Here is a 16,416-nt window from a genome sequence, read left to right as displayed (position 1 = left end):
AGCACATTTCAAGACCATCTGGGAATATAAGAACAGGGACTATAAGAATGCACACTGTCCAATACTGTTGACATCAGCACTCACTGTCGCAGTCCACTGACACAGCCAGCACCTGTCCACTCTCCACCATGTTCACTTTCTTGGGAACCTTCTGGAAGCAGTCAGGGTTGCGGGGGGCACCAACACCCTTCACAAGCTGTCACATGCAAACCGCAACATTTCTCAAAGTAAAATGTCTCCAAACTCAGTAAATACTTCTTTTTTTCTTTTCTTTTTAACTGTATATAAACCAGAAAGGAAGGGTGTATAGATCAATAATTTATTTTCATTTCACCTACTTGTCTGCAGACCGGCATTTAAATGAGCCAACAGAAAAATTTCTTATTTAACCGACTTTGACAAAGTAGCGGCAGCAATTACTGCCAATGTCAGGAAACCTGTAAGCACAAAAAAAAACAAAAAAACCTGACTCATTTTGATGTGTATTTTCTCACACGTGCATGCATTCTGTGAAGAAACTATTATTATTTTGAGCATTTACGCCTAATCTTGAAAATAAGCCCTAGGCGTTTACAAGTAGAACACACACGTAAATATCAAAAAGGAAAAAATTGAACACAAGATACAAAACATTATTAAAAATTATTCTCACACACACACACACACACACACACACACACACACACAACACACAACACACACATGCATACAAGTCATAGCACATAATCATAAATAGTACACAATCAAAAATACAACCAACAAATTCTGAAACTCTCAAACTCACTCACTCACAAATAGTCATTTTAGTTCATACTGGAAAGGGATGAGCTGTTGAAAATTATTCAGGAGGGATAAAGGTGGGTCTTCAGACTGGACCTGAAAGATTACAGCAAAGATAAGTGACAGAGAGACTAAAGAAGTTGATTCCAAAGAATTGGGGCTTGGTATGAAAAACTGCGTTGGCCAAACATTTTGGTTCAAATGGGGGGACCCTAAGCAGGCAGTTGTCAGAAGAAGAGCAGAGTTGGCATGTGGGTATGTAAGGATGAATGAGATCAAATTTAGAGGAACAAAAGACAAGACGAGCAGCATGGTTCTGGACTTTCTGAAGCTTAGCAATGAGGAAGCTGGGTGAACCGACAAGCAAGGAATTACAATAATCCAGGCAGGACCGCATCAAGACATAGAGGAGAGTTTTGGTTGCATCCTCAGTCAGGAGATGATGAGTAGATGCAATTCTGTGAATTTCAAAATAACACAATTTGCATATATTTGCAACATGCTGATGACAGGAAAGAGACTGGTCAAGTATGATACCAAGAGTACAGATGGAATCCAAGTAAAATAAAGATCTATCATACATCTTTTTTTTCCATTGTGTTTGTTTCGCGGATGTGAGAAAAAGGAACCTACTGTTAAGCAAAACAGTGCTGCTTGTTCAATGGCCGCTGTTCATTTTCATGTGTAAGCGTAGGTTTCCTTTTGACCAGTGTTGAAAAATCCTGCCATTGCTTTCCAGTCATTGGTCACTATGTGAAAACTGGTTGAGGTCAAAGGAGAAAAATCAAGGAAAAACTTCGTACATTTTTATGCCTTTCATGAAGAAAGGGTAGAAAAATCTGAGCACTAAGTTAGGGGAAAATTTTGACTATTTTCAAATGCCTCACTGTTCGAAAATGAAATCAGATCCAAGGGTGTTACTATATGAGCGCAAAACAGCATTTTCTGCTGAATCTAATGGTATTCAAAATCAAAACTGTAAGCCCATTAGAAATTTGCTCAAGCCAATCAAAGTGAAGTACCCCTTCCTCAATCCTGTCGTCTGATAAAAACATTCGTCATGTCAAACGAATATGAAAGCGGCGCTTCACCATCAAAAGAAATGGCATTGTTTCTCCAGAAGATTGAGCATTTCATCAGTAAGTTCTACATATTTTTTAAAAACAAATGTCTTTAGTACTTTCATGCACAAGATTGCTTTGAAATTCATTTCAATCATGGTATTGATTAATGTCAGTTACTGAGCACCTTGGATCTATTTCACCAGTGTCATCATAGTGTAACATATATCAATTCCCGGAGTATTACAAAAAAACTATTCGTCCCTTTATTTTCCGTTTTATGCAGTCTAGATGCACAGCAGATCATGGGTTACATGACACACACACATGCATGCATGCACGCACACACACACGCAGGCACGCACACACACACACACACCACACACACACACAGAGCAGTTCATATCTAAGTTATTGATCAAACACAATTCTATCAACATTGGTTTCTTCACATCAAAATCAGTACAAATGAAAAAAACCCAGCTAATATCAAAGCCTAACACACTCACATATATATACACTAAAGTGGAATACAATATCAAATGGTTGTGTCACCACACCTGGCTAAAAAAAAAGCATTCACTTTTTCTCTCTCGCAACTCCACCACTCTTTCTCGAACCAGACCAATCAAGCTGACCTGTAGTTCATCCTTGCGCAGAAGTCGACAGTCCTGCAGAAGAACAGAACTGTCATCTTTGCTGGTTGATGCTCCATCATCCAGGCCATGAAACTTGACTGCAGCATAAGCTCCATCCACCTGTAAATAAAACCAAAAATGGACTCTCTTATCATAAGTATCCATATTGCACCGGGTCATATCAGGCTGAAAACACTTGTCAACACTGGATCTGAAGAACATGAAAAGAAAGTCAGGTATAAACAAAGTTACATTCATGCACATAAACCTAAACAGACATAAGCACAGCTGGTTCCTTCCCTTACACTAATTATGTCCGTTCTGTTTTTCGATGAACAGCCTTCTTTTCTGGAAACACAAAAAAGAAGATAACAAATACAAGCTTGGCATACCTTCAAGACCCTGCCCATCTGGACAACGCGTGAATCCTCCACAAACACAACACTGCGCAGAGGCCATCGCTCTTCCTCTTCCTTCTTCTCCTCTTCTTTTGATGGTGTGGTTGCTCCCTTCTTCCGTTCTGGGTAAACAAAAAACACATGCACACAATCATAAGACATAGTTAAAAACACCAAACAGTCCCAAAGCAAAAAATCAAGTCTTCCAAGGCATTGTAACTAAAAGGGAGATGGTACAACACTGAAAAAACCCCTAGCTGTAGCACGTATTGACAGTCAATTTATGCAACTTGTATTTACCGTCATTATATGGTGCATTGACTGAAATTATTAATAACAATGATAATAATAAATTCTTAATCATTTGGGGAAAAAAGTGCACCCTGCCATGTATGCAGCCATACTTACTTTTTGTCGGTGTGTATGTTGCGTATGTTCATGCTTCCAAAACCCACCTAACACAGATATGGATTCCATGATGGGCACAACAGCCAAGTGGTTAAAGTGTTGGACTTTCAATCTGAGGGTCTCGCATTCAAATCTCGGTAACGGCGCCTGGTGGGTAAAGGGTGGAGATTTTTCCAATCTCCCAGGTCAACATATGTGCAGACCTGCTTGTGCCTGAACCCCCTTTGTGTGTACACACAAGCAGATCAAATATGCATGTTAAAGACCCTGTAATCCATGTCAGCGTTCGGTGGGTTATGGAAACAAGAACATACTCAGCATACACACCCCTGAAAATGGAGTATGGCTGCCTACATGGTGGAGTAAAAACGGTCATTCATGTAAAAGCCCACTCATATACATACGAGTGAATGTGGGAGTTGCAGCCCACAAACACAGAAGAAGAAGGATTTCAAGATCTTCACTATGCATATTTGATCTTTAGAATGTTTATACATATGAGTGTACTCAAAGGGGGTGAACGCATCAGCATGTCAGCACATCTATCGACTAGAGGGATTAGAAAGTCTCCACCCTAAATTCAGTACTGCCACTTAGCTCCCCTGACTTCCCCCACAGACATCCAATTTGTATGGGTAAGAAATAAAATCGCCAAAAACAAATGTTAGAATTTATGAACTGAAAACTTCCAAACTAATCAGTAACACGAGTTAGTTGAGGACAAAATATTAAACTTCCTCCCTTCTTATGCTATCATACAGTGAGATGAAAGTATCCATATTTTTTGTTCAAAATGTGCACACACTGATGACTTGTAAACGAATCCAGGAAAGTACACAGAGTTTGAAACAGAATAAATTCAGAACGATATATAGCCCTGATAGGGCCCCTTCATCTAATTCTGTTGTCTGCCTTGTGACTAAGAAACTGGGTCAGACGCCAAATTTAACATGTACTGTTCATGTAAACCAGTCACTGCCAAAATAACTCTCCAGCTCACAAGCGCAGCAACACACTCTGCATTTAATTGTTCCGGTGTTGAGTGGAAAGGTCAGTTAAGATATTCTTAGCTTATAACATCATTATGGAAAGTAGGTGCTACTCCAAAAATTCAAAACTATCTAAAGCCCACCAACTGGGCTCCTCCATTTGACGCAGTTGTGAACAGTAGGGCCTCAATCGAGGCCCTTCATCCAGAGTGAGTTTACCCACCAGGTTCTGTGACCAGGATTTGAAACCAGGACTCACTGATCAACAATCTAGTCAGTCAGCCTGTATGCCCATTGGAATGTTGACAGCTGAGTGAAGAAGAACAGGGATAGAAGGCACTCACTGATAGAAGCTGGCAAAGAAGCACTGCTATGGTCACTACAAACTGAAGATGCTGGCGAAGGAGGGGGCATATCGGTCTTGGTCTCACTGTTCAGCTTGCTCTCTACTTTGGTCTCTGTCTTGGTCTCACTGCACATCACAGACACCCATCCTTCAAAGAAACTTTAAACATCAATTCTTTTCCTCCACCACTGTACCTCACTGCTAGACAGGTAAGTTAAAAAATAATTTAAAAAAATAAAAGGGGTGGTGGTGGAATATATGACCCAAGTTACCGGGTACATTCCAAAACATACCAAAATTCATACCATTCATTTCTGCCATTTCTTCTCCAAATGTGGGTTGTTGGTTTTGTTTTGTTTTTTATAGTTCACATCACTTTACAATGGTATAATATTCATATTAACCCTTTCCTTGTATTTTGTATTACTCTTTTTGTCACAACAGATCTCTCTGTGTGAAATTCAGGCTGCTCTCCCCAGGGAGAGCGTGTCACTACACTGACAGCGCCACGCATTTTTTTGTATTTTTTTTCTGCCTGCGATTTTATTTGTTTTCCTATAAAAGTGGATTTTTCTACAGAACCCTTTTGTTGCCGTGGGTTCTTTTACGTGCGCTAAATACATGCTGCACAAGGGACCTTGGTTTATTGTCCCATCTGAATGACTAGATTCCAGACCACCACTCAAGGTCTAGTGGAGGGGGAGAAAATACTGGCGACTGCCAGTGTGATATGAACCAGTGCGCTCAGATTCTCTCACTTCCTAGGTGGACGTGTTACCCCAAGGCCAGCACTAAAACTACTCATATGAAATCTAAAAACAAAACATTAAAACTGAGTTTAAAAAAAAAAAATTTTTTTAATGACAACAAAAATAAGAGACTTATAAGATTCTTAGTCAATAATATAGGCTTTTAGAGCAGAAATTGCCAGCAACAATCAGTTACTTGTGCTTCAGTGACCACTACATGGAGTGTTGGTATTCTGCCTCATATTATGACAGAATCTGAGCAGTATTTTCCCCCCCTCCACTAAACCTCGAGTGATGATCTGGACACTAATCTTGTGACAAAAGAGAAATACAATATCAAAAACCACCAAGGCAACCATGTGTTCTGTATTGTCCGTGTTCTGAGTAACTTGTTCAGGATTAAGAGGCTGTGCCAGTCTTGAAAAAAAAGCAAATTTGTATTTGCACATTTCTTCTGTCATTCCTGCTGTGTGCACATGTCAAATGATCAGTGTAAGAACAGGCCCCATGCTCCCTTTTTTGAAGAAGTGTCTGGGTTTGTTCCAATGTACCTTTTATTTGGTGGTGTGTCCATCGAGATCGATGATGACCATCGTTCTCATCCAGCTGGGGGATGGGGGGAGGGTGGTGGTGGGGTGGGGGGATGCTCATGAATCTATCTGTGAATGCGCAGATGGCTGAATAGTCCAATCTGCGCACGAAATGTTCGCTGACAGATGGGGCAGACAAAGACAGGCATACCCTTGTCAGGGAGCTTGTTTGCCCGTGACTTTCTGGCCTCCCTCTTCTGAACAGCTGCAGCAGTCCTGTTGGCCTCGCACAACTTGGCGCCTTTGTGCACAGCAGCGCGCCATTTGTCACGGTCCCCTGCAGATTCCTCCCAGGAGTCAGGGATGATATCAAACGCTTTCAGAGAGACTTTCAGAGTATCTCTGAAGCGCTTCTTCTGACCTCCGTGTGATCTCTTCCCTTGTTGCAGCTCACCATAGAAGAGCCTTTTGGGCAGCCGATGGTCTGGCATGCGTGCCACGTGTCCAGCCCAGCGAAGCTGGGACTGCATCAGGATGGTGAAGATGCTGGGAAGGGTGGCTTTTGCGAGCACCTCTGTGTCTGGGGTCCTGTCTTGCCACTTGATGTTCAGTAGCTTCCTGAGGTATGTTGTGTGGAAGTGGTTCAGCTTCTTGGCATGTCGTTGGTACACTGTCCAAGTTTCACAGGCGTACAGTAGTGTGGGGAGAACTACTGCTCTGTAGACCTTTAGCTTGGTCTCAAGAATAATGCCTCTTCTGTTCCAGACAATTGCATTGAGTCTACCAAAAGTTGCGCTTGCTCTTGCAATCCTGACGTTCACTTCATCGTCGATTGTCACATTTCGTGACAGTGTGCTGCCAAGGTATGTGAACCGCTCCACCGCACTGAGTCTCTGACGGTTGACTGTGATGTTGGGCTCAACGTAGGGTTTCCCTGGGGCTGGCTGATGGAGAACTTCAGTTTTCCTCGTGCTGATGGTAAGGCTGAAGTTCCTGCTGGCAGTGGCAAACTTGTCGACGCCGAGTTGCATGTCAGCTTCAGATCCTGCGTTGAGGGCACAATCATCAGCAAACAAAAAGTCTCTGATGATGTCTGTCATGACCTTCGTTTTTGCTTGAAGCCTTCTGAGGTTAAACAACTTGCCATCTGTTCGATACTTTAGGCCGATTCCAACATCGCCATCTCTGAAGGCATCAGTAAGCATTGCAGAGAACATGAGGCTGAACAGCGCTGGAGCCAGGACGCAGCCTTGCTTGACACCATTTGTGACAGCAAAAGGAGTAGATGTTTCGCCATTATCCTGGACTCGAGCCTGTATGCCTTCATGGAATTGGCTGACCAAGGAAATAAATTTACGGGGGCATCCGTACTTGGCCATGATCTTCCACAGTCCCTCTCTACTCACGGTGTCGAAGGCCTTAGTGAGGTCGACATAGGTGGAGAACAGATCAGCATTTTGCTCCTGACATTTCTCTTGCAGCTGCCTTGCAGCAAACACCATGTGCTAGCTGAACTGGTAGCGTAAGCAGCACTGACTAAGTTGTGTACCTTGTGAATGGAGAGAGTTACCACCCATTACTATTTGTTAGTAATACAATACACTGACTAGCCTGCACAGGCTTTTGAACACGAAGACATATCCTCAGTAGTAATCTTTTTTTTTCTTTTTTTTGTAAAGCGCTTTGAGCTCCCTCTAAGGTAGGAAAGCGCTCTACAAGTATTCATTATTATTATTATCAGCGTACCTGTTTGGCCCCTTGATGCGGAATCGACAGCTGTCACTGAGAAGCCAGGCAGAGTCCATCAGATAGCCCACTTTGGGTACACCATTAACGTATGAAAAAGCCATGGCACCACTGCTGTACAATGGAGTACTGCGCAAACATACCTGGCAAGGAGAAAAAAAAGGCACTATTGTGTATGATGTTGAAGGTACTAGACTGAACTGCTTATTCATATCTGAAAATAAATGTTTTTAGAAGAGTTTGTGGAAATAACAGACTGATAAATGATTTACTGCATAAGGAAACAGACTTCATTTCAATATTAAAACACATAAAAATTGTCAGAAATTACAGTCTAGATCTATTGAGATAATCTTATGCGAACACAATTGTCAGAAATTACAGTCTAGATCTATTGAGATAATCTTATGCGAACACATCTAAGAATTCTCTGAAATTTTATTCTGGTTCAACTGTGATCATTTTATACCAACACATGTCAAAATACACTGGATTTACTCTTTCTTTTTTCAAATACTATTGACGTTTTTCCTATTTACATACAAATACCCAAAAATGTGGAGAGCCCAGTAAGAGGAATGGAAAGGCAAAGCATAAAGTAAAAATTAAAAATGTTACATTTAATCCCAAGGTAAAATATGTCCACAGTTCATACTTCACTCCATTCATAAATTAAATTTTCCCCCTTTCCAACACAGAAATGCAGTCAGATACATCATTCTATCATACAATATTTACTATACATACAATGTTGTGGGTTATTGATAGATACTCTAAGTTTGTCTAATATCTGTGAAGAAATCATCTAGACTGGTGATGATATCCTTGTCATTAACAACCCACTGTTTTTCAATAATAAGGATGGTAAGAACTAAGATGTACCCGTGTGTACCCGTGTGTGTATGTGCGCACACAAAAGAGAAAGAGAGAGAGAGATGTTAAGACCTGGAATGTGTGTGTGTGTGTGTGTGTGTGTGTGTGTGTGTGTGTGTGTGCAGAGAGAGGGGAGGGGCCATACTCATAACACTGATTTAACTTATCCAGTTATTTTGACTGATATATTCTGTATCAGGAAATAGTGGTGTTTAGCCGTTTTGCTTGTTTTCCGGTCGTATGTCACTATTTCTGTTTTTGTTGTTAAAAATGAAATAAAAAAGGTGCATTAATAAACAAGAGACAAGGCCTTCAAGACTCACTTGTGATACATTGGAAAAAAAATCCAAGCTTTTTATGTATTGTGTATAATTTCAAAATGTAATGTTTAAGATGAGAAAGATCAGTTTAAAGCGAATTATGTCCCCTAGCATTAATTACAGAGTAATTTCCCTTTTTTACTATCTGCACCAAAACGTTTGCAAAAATAAATAAAACTTCCATGCTTAGCAAAAGAAGTTCCTGTTTGAACAAAAAATTATAATAATGACTGCTCTTGTTGTTGGGTCAGAATATCAGATCAAAGTGCCAAGTTTAGAGAATACAAAAAATATAAATATAACAGTAAATGCAGTTTGCATATAATTAGGCTTTATTTTATTTTTTGTGCCCATCCCAGAGGTGCAATATTGTTTTAAACAAGACGACTGGAAAGAACTGAATTTTTTCTATTTTTATGCCTAATTTGGTGTCAACTGACAAAGTATTTGCAGAGAAAATGTCAATGTTAAAGTTAACAACAGACACACAGACACACACACAGACAACCGAACACCGGGTTAAAACATAGACTCACTTTGTTTACACAAGTGAGTCAAAAATGGAGTTATTCTGACATCAATGACCCTGGGAGGAGTAGTGAGGGGATAGTGCTGCAGTGATTTTGACAGCTCTGCCAGAGTGAGTGGAATGGTGAGGTGGAGAGGAGGAAGGTCGGGGAGGGAGGAAGGCATGCACAACCATTCATTGTACATTGCTCTCTTGGACTGACTACAACAGGTAGGCGCTGGCAGTGAACATTCACTTTAGACACTCGACTGAAAGCAGCATCAACACTGCTCAGAACAGTTCCGCACTGTTGTTGTGGACCAGAACTCTGGTTAGCCAAATTATTTTTCTTTCTTTCTTTCTTTCCCCAAGTCATGCTGGAATCCGTTTTAGCGTACTGCTGTACTCCAGGTTAAAATGGTGTACAAATTCCGCAAAATTGTACTGGCAAACAGGTTTGTTAAATCTACCAAGACTATGACCATTATTTTGCTCACACAAGTAAGCTATGATTAGTTCAAACAACAAGACTTTTTTGGTACACTAAACATTTAACTCACTGAGCCCAGTGCAGAGCATTGCTCTGGCATCAAAATTCTCCTCTATGAAATGGTTTCCAAATCCCACATGTGAATAAACCGCAAAGAAAAGGAACTAACTTCTGCAGTATTTCCTGATGTGTCCACACATAATATGGAGGAAAAACAGCGTATTTTCTGTTTTTTTCCGCATCAATATGGCATGGAAGCCTGCCGAGGCTGTCAACTCACCAAGGTTGATTGTGTTAGCACTGGTCCATTATTCAAATGACAATATGAAACACAAACACTAACCGTTGAACCAGCCACTATCTCCGAGCTGACGTTTGCTGTTGTCTCCTTTGTCTTTTTCTTGCGGGACCGTGTTTTCTCCAGAAGCTTCTTCCTCTGACTAAAGGGCATGACTCCCCTACACAGAACAAGCAGTTCCATCAACTTCACTGGTCAATTCACATCAAGACACATGCACTCTATTCACTTAAACTAGCATCTGCTTCACTACCGTCAAAACCACATGACAGACACAATCACACAAGCCCACCCCCATCCCACCCCAACCCGCCCTGCTACATACACAGATCATCAATTTTTTCATCTAATATCACTAATATCACTTTTAATGGAAAGACAATAAACTAAAGAACAACACACAAAGCTGAAGTAGTCGATTATCTTTAACAATTTTGTGTGTGTGTGTGTGTGTGTGTGTGTGTGTATGGAACTGGCGAACTTTTCCAAAGAGAAAATGCACAAACTCACACTTCTCCAAACTACAAGAATAGACGCATTCACATGCACATGCATATGAATGTGTGTTTCCACAACAGCACAACATGTGTGCTCACGCAAGCACACACGCATGCACACACGCACGCACACACACACACGCACACACAGAGTCAGAAGTCTTGAAGGTTCACGTGTTATGCTCGAGTTGCCAACTGACGCAGCAATCCTCTATTTTAGAATAGCTGAACATTGTGTCTGTGTATGGCCATTTTTGTACCACGTACCTTCACTGTATCAAACCCAGAGATGCCAACTGTTGTCAAGAGTTTGCAGGAACAATCAGAAAATTTGGGAGGCACATTTTGAATTTGGTAGGAACACTCCGGCTCCGAGCCACATCAGCAAACGGGCACAGATGCTGTTTGACCAAGATGCAACTTGATTTTGCCACATTCTCTCTTGTTCTGGAAAACGATTTTGCTGACTGGTCCACTCAATACTGTATCAATGTAAACATGCACACGATTAGCTGAGCATCATCACTTGAGACCAAGGTTAGTAGTGACTGCCCTGGCCTCGTGATTTGTAAGTCCAGAGCATCTGGGTAATGTAACGACAGGACAGCATGTGACCATGCAATGTAGCTGAAAATTAACTCGAAACAATTTTGACATTGATGTAACATAGGAACTGCATTTAAGCATAACAAAATACGGCCAAATTGTAACAGATGACATCTCTGCAAGCCTGGACCTTCCAGTCGATCTGATGCAGTAATCACTGCAGTCTCACCTGTCATGTACTTACCACCAATACAGGGCCCCACTCTCCAGCTGAGCACAGGTGTAGAGAGGACATACATGCAGGGCAGCAATGCGGTCTGTCTGGAACTCTGCAAACAGCTGAGCGGGATGCTCCAGTTTGCTGGACACACTGGACAGCGTTTCGTCCAGCCAGGTGGCCACCTAGTGAAAGTGTGGTACATGACTTTAGTTTCAATGCTTACAGACTTCTGTCATATTGTGTAGTTTGTTTCTTTTCTTGGCTTCCATCTCCCTGTGAATAATGGTTTCAATTTGTTAGTTTCCCACAATCAGTGTTCATTTTTCTCACACACAGACATAATCTATATACATATGCACACATGCACAAACATACAAATTTTAAAATTATTCCCAACAATTTTACAACCATTCCCAAGTTCATAACCAAGTTCAGTTATCCTTTCCCATCACTCCTCTACATCACCAAAATAAAACTAAAAACATCCAGATATACCATACTCTTTCCAAATGCACATGTGAAAACTGAAAACCAACAGAACACCTCTGTCCACCTTTCTAAAAACAGGCACCAAAACATAGCTCCCACCACTGAAGATTCTTCTCTAAAGCTACAGCCTTGTAAGGTAAATGGCACAATATTTTACTCCCAACCCTTGGCATTAAGTCATACTTCTACTTTCAATTAGGATCACTTTCACTAGATAGCAGCAGCTTGTTATTGCCAATGCCGGAAAACCCTGGAGCACCATAAAAAAATCACCCATTTTGATGTACATTATCTCAAATTTGATTGCATTCTGTGAAAAAATATCTAAGTGAAATAAACGTTTACCATCAATCTTTTTTAAGTTTTTTTTTTATATTGTGTTTGCTTTATATAATGCATGACTGAGTTTGCGGAAGAAAGAAAAAAAGCTTACTGCAACGCAATACAGCGACGTATTATGTCTCGGTTTAAAACCACAAATGCACACAATTAGCATTGTCCTCTAAATTTCTTGGATGAAACATTACAAATGCAGATATACTGATACTAAATAGTTACTGATGGTTCCCCTAAATCATGATGCTGGGAATGTATTTCAGTAACAAATAGTTTCCTTCCTCGTCTTCTGGAATCATGTGCTGGAATGTTCTTCACTTGTATCGTTTTCTTCCCTTTTCTACTTTTCCTTTCTATCTGCAATCTTTTTCTCTTTGCCTTTCCAGACAAATGACCATGGTGTTTTGGGGTGTTTTTTTTTTTTTTCCTTTTCTTCTTTTCTCTTAAGTTAAAAGAGTTATCTTTTTCTGATTTTTGAGATGGTTTGTAGATGCTCACTTTGATTAATAAGTGGTAAGACTGTTAATTTGTGAACTCTGACACTGCTACAGCAGTTGCCTTTTTGACATTTTTATATATTTCTTTTATTCCAAGATAAAATTGTAATTGTAATCTGCAAGTGAAAAGCTAATGTGAAATTGGTGTGAATTTACACTCGGGTTTTCAACATACGCAAAAACAGTATTTACTCCCTCCTTGTATTGAAGAACTTTTGTCATGGTACACCTCACCAACCTACTCAATCTGTACAATGCTTTTAAATGGAATTTGAAAATTTACATCAATTCTGCAGAAGCTGCTCAGCCTACACTATATGCAACATCTTATGGCTGCACCTTTTTAAAAACAAAATTTTGAAAAACTCTCATCCATGACTGGCACCCCTTTCTTCTGAGAAAATCAGGTATCATTACCTATCTGCCAACTTCAGAGGGAAGTTTTAATGTTGATTTTAGAATATTTTGAAAGCTGTCATACCACTTAAGCCTTTCACTTCCAAACGCAGATATATCCATGAGGGGTAACTGCCTTATCAACAGTCCAGACACTCATTTGCATACGCTCACTACATTGCAAATGTCTTGTTGAGTGTGAGACGCAATATCTCAGCAAGTTTTGGCTCGATTTTGATGCGTTTTGTTTGCATTTTATGAAACAAAAGTGTGTCAACATCGCTGCCAGCATATACAGTACTGAAGAGGTAGCTAGAATTTTGCTTGATTTTGCGCACGTCAACAATACCAACTATCCTACTACAACTATGAAAATGTGATAGAAAATGAAAGTAATGTTGTTGTTGATCAACTGAAGTGATTCTGGTTATCCAATGATTACATGCTACAACTTACATCAACAATAAGGGGGCGGATTTTTTTAGAAAGGGATACTGATAAAAACAAAAACAATATTATAGCTTGAAACTTTCATTTCAGGGATTTCATTTACTTTGAAACCCTCCAGATGAAAGCTTCCAGCCAAAATATTGTTTACAGTGAGATTTTGTGCTGTACTATTGTATGACAGTGTAGGTGCTTGGGTGGGAGGAAATGTGTGTGAGTGTTTATGTAAAGTGTTTATATTCAAAACATGATAGTGGCGGGAACACAGCTGCACTTGGTTGTTGTGTCTAATACAACTGCTAATATTATACTATTTATAGCACCATTTCCACCCACAAAATAAACAAACTTGAATTTTCTTCTGTTTCCTAAATATTTTGTGTATTTTTTTCCCTAAAAATCCAAGTTATCTTCCACTGGTTGGGAGTTATCTCATCCTGTCAACATTGAACTTATGATAATTATATTTTTCATTCAATTTCCTTCAAGAAAACATACTTTTAAATATTTTTGAGCATAATTTTTATTTTTGTGATTTTTCTTTTCTTTTTAGAGGTTGGGTGATTACTTCGATAGTTCCAGAATTAAAAGACTTAATACACATACAAAATTTCCTGGTCCACTTATGACACTTATGTTACTGAAATATTCATCTTTTTAGCATGCTACCCCAATAAACATTCTGGTGCTCAAAATTCAGGAAACTATCCAGGCTTCAAAAAATTCAGCGTGCATTCTGTGATATATTCTGCAAGAGATTTTATTATGAGATGTAACTGCCCATTCTTTTCAATGCTGTAGACATTCAAATCTGCTGTTCCGTGTAGATTTATGCATCCAAAAGGAGGAGTTTGTATTATACTCCATGTTTGGTGTTAAATATACTTACCATGTCAAACTGATGCAAACTAGGCCTATTGGTTTGCTCTGCTTGGCCAAATTTCGCGCGGCTAACAGTGAAAAGACGGGCCCACCCGCTCTCAGCCAATCAAACGCCTCTAAAAACTATAAGCGCTTAATCATTCCTTTGGCCAAGGCTCTCCACGCCATCTTGTCAGGTTTACGCTCTGTCTCGTCTTACGCTTTTTTCGGCTGTTCAGCGTATCCTTTTGGCCTTATTTTGTTGCATGCGGCTTGTGTTTATTGTATTCTTACATTCTGTGTACTCGATTCGACTCGGCACTCTCGATTCGTTCGATTTTTTCTGCCTCTAAGTCGATCCTGTCTTTCCTTTCTCTGTTGGGGGTCGGATTTTCGCTGGGTGCCTAAGCGCGGGTTCCATGCCTCGTGTGCCATACCACGAGGGCAGGGGATCATGATGCTGGGATTGAGACTCGGTAAGAGACTCTCCCAGGCCCGGAGCTCATGATTCCTCCCGATACGGACCGCGGCGATGCGTCGTTAGACGCTGATCGCGGAGGCGACTTTCGTACCAGTAAAACGGTCATGAAGGGGACCGGGGGGAAAGAGGTACGAGCGTCGCCTCCCGAGGTGTCCCAGCGCGAGGCAGGGAGAAGGGTGAATGGCAAGTCATCTCCGTGCTGTGGGGACTCGCAGCTAGGCGCGGACTCCCGAGGGGAGGCCGCGCCCGGCCATTACCCGGGTCCCCACTCGGAGACGGCCCTCACGTGCCCCATTGTTGTTCCCCCTCCTCCCTTCTCTGTCGACCCCCCTCCCCCACCTCCTTTCGGGGGGGGAGAAAAATTTGGTTCTGGGGGGGGATCTCTACTTTGCCCACCCCGGGCCAAGCCACCCCAGTCTCCCCACGGGAGGGGATTCGGGGCGCGTGGCAACCTGCTCTGCAGGTCTTCCCGCTATCCGGCCGGTCTCCCCTGCTGGGGGAGGCCCGTGCGTGTCAGGCGGTTCCGGGCAGTCAGCCCGCTCGTCTTCGGGCGGGACTGACACCCAAGTCGGACCTGACCTCCCTCCGACTTGGCCAGGTTGTTCCCTTCATGGAGGTCAACGCACCAGTGACCCTTGGGGTTCAGGTCACAGTATGGCTGGTGCCCACGGGTAGTTACCCCCATTCTACCCGTACTGGGGCGCATCTAGGGTGCACACTGGGTTGCCGGGAGCACCAAGGGCCAGCCCCTTGTCCGCTCCCCACCAGACCCAACCCAGCACATCTCACAGGGTGACACACACAGCCCCGACAAGTGGGATCAATACACAATTTCTCTCTACTTTGACAGGTATGTTCTCTGATTTCTTTGCTGCAAAAGTGTTTGTGTTTACTTGTGCAATATGTCAATATCATAAAGTTTGAAAAATACAGGACTTTCCATTACATAACTCTCATGAACAGTACTGAAGGACAGTGAAATTTTGAAAATATTAAGCTCATACACACTGTCACATCTTTAAAATAGAATATTTTCAGAACTGATCAAAATATTCACTTTTTTCCTCCTTATATTATCATGTTGTTTGCTAAAAATCACATTTCAGTCATTGGATTAAATATCTAAATTTTCACTGCCGCCATTTACTTTCACTGAAATGACAAACCCAGTCCCCTGAAATGATTCACCAGCAGAGCAGGGTCTCTGTTGTGTGAGGCTGCCTAACATCTATAGTTCCCTCGAAATGCAGCAGAAAAACCTGGGTGTGGCTGTGTATGGGACACTGAAATGGTGCAGATGAGCTAGCCAAATACAAATAAGTTAAACCTGTTAAACCCAAGAACAAAGGAACACAAAGACAGCATGTGGTCTTACCTTGCCAGACTCGGTGACGACAGAAGCCCTAATGCTACACACCGCCATGCCAACCATCTTCTCTCCCAGGAGAGCCAGGCTGGCTGTCTTGGGATGACGACTCATTGGGTTCTGTGAGAAAATGTAATGTTGTGTTA

At 41.5% G+C, this 16,416-nt stretch overlaps 1 protein-coding gene across 1 annotated transcript in view; it reads right to left on the bottom strand.

Annotated features, from left to right (window-relative positions):
* The window catches only part of LOC143276878 (E3 ubiquitin-protein ligase UBR5-like), a 222,428-nt gene that overhangs the window by 150,488 nt on the left and 55,524 nt on the right, over positions 1–16,416 (bottom strand). Inside the window, exons 10-17 of the mRNA XM_076581534.1 lie at positions 16,280–16,390; positions 11,422–11,579; positions 10,180–10,294; positions 7,646–7,788; positions 4,619–4,746; positions 2,872–2,999; positions 2,480–2,599; positions 85–196 (exon numbers count right to left, since the gene is read on the bottom strand). Of these exons, the coding sequence (XP_076437649.1) occupies positions 85–196; positions 2,480–2,599; positions 2,872–2,999; positions 4,619–4,746; positions 7,646–7,788; positions 10,180–10,294; positions 11,422–11,579; positions 16,280–16,390 (1,015 nt within the window). The remainder of the gene's footprint in view (positions 1–84; positions 197–2,479; positions 2,600–2,871; positions 3,000–4,618; positions 4,747–7,645; positions 7,789–10,179; positions 10,295–11,421; positions 11,580–16,279; positions 16,391–16,416) is intronic.

The sequence above is a fragment of the Babylonia areolata genome, chromosome 33 (genome assembly GCF_041734735.1).
Source record: "Babylonia areolata isolate BAREFJ2019XMU chromosome 33, ASM4173473v1, whole genome shotgun sequence".
Classification (NCBI taxonomy): Eukaryota; Metazoa; Mollusca; class Gastropoda; order Neogastropoda; family Buccinidae; genus Babylonia; species Babylonia areolata.
The sequence above is the reverse complement of the archived record's forward strand: the minus strand, read 5'-3'. Positions and strand labels throughout refer to the sequence as shown.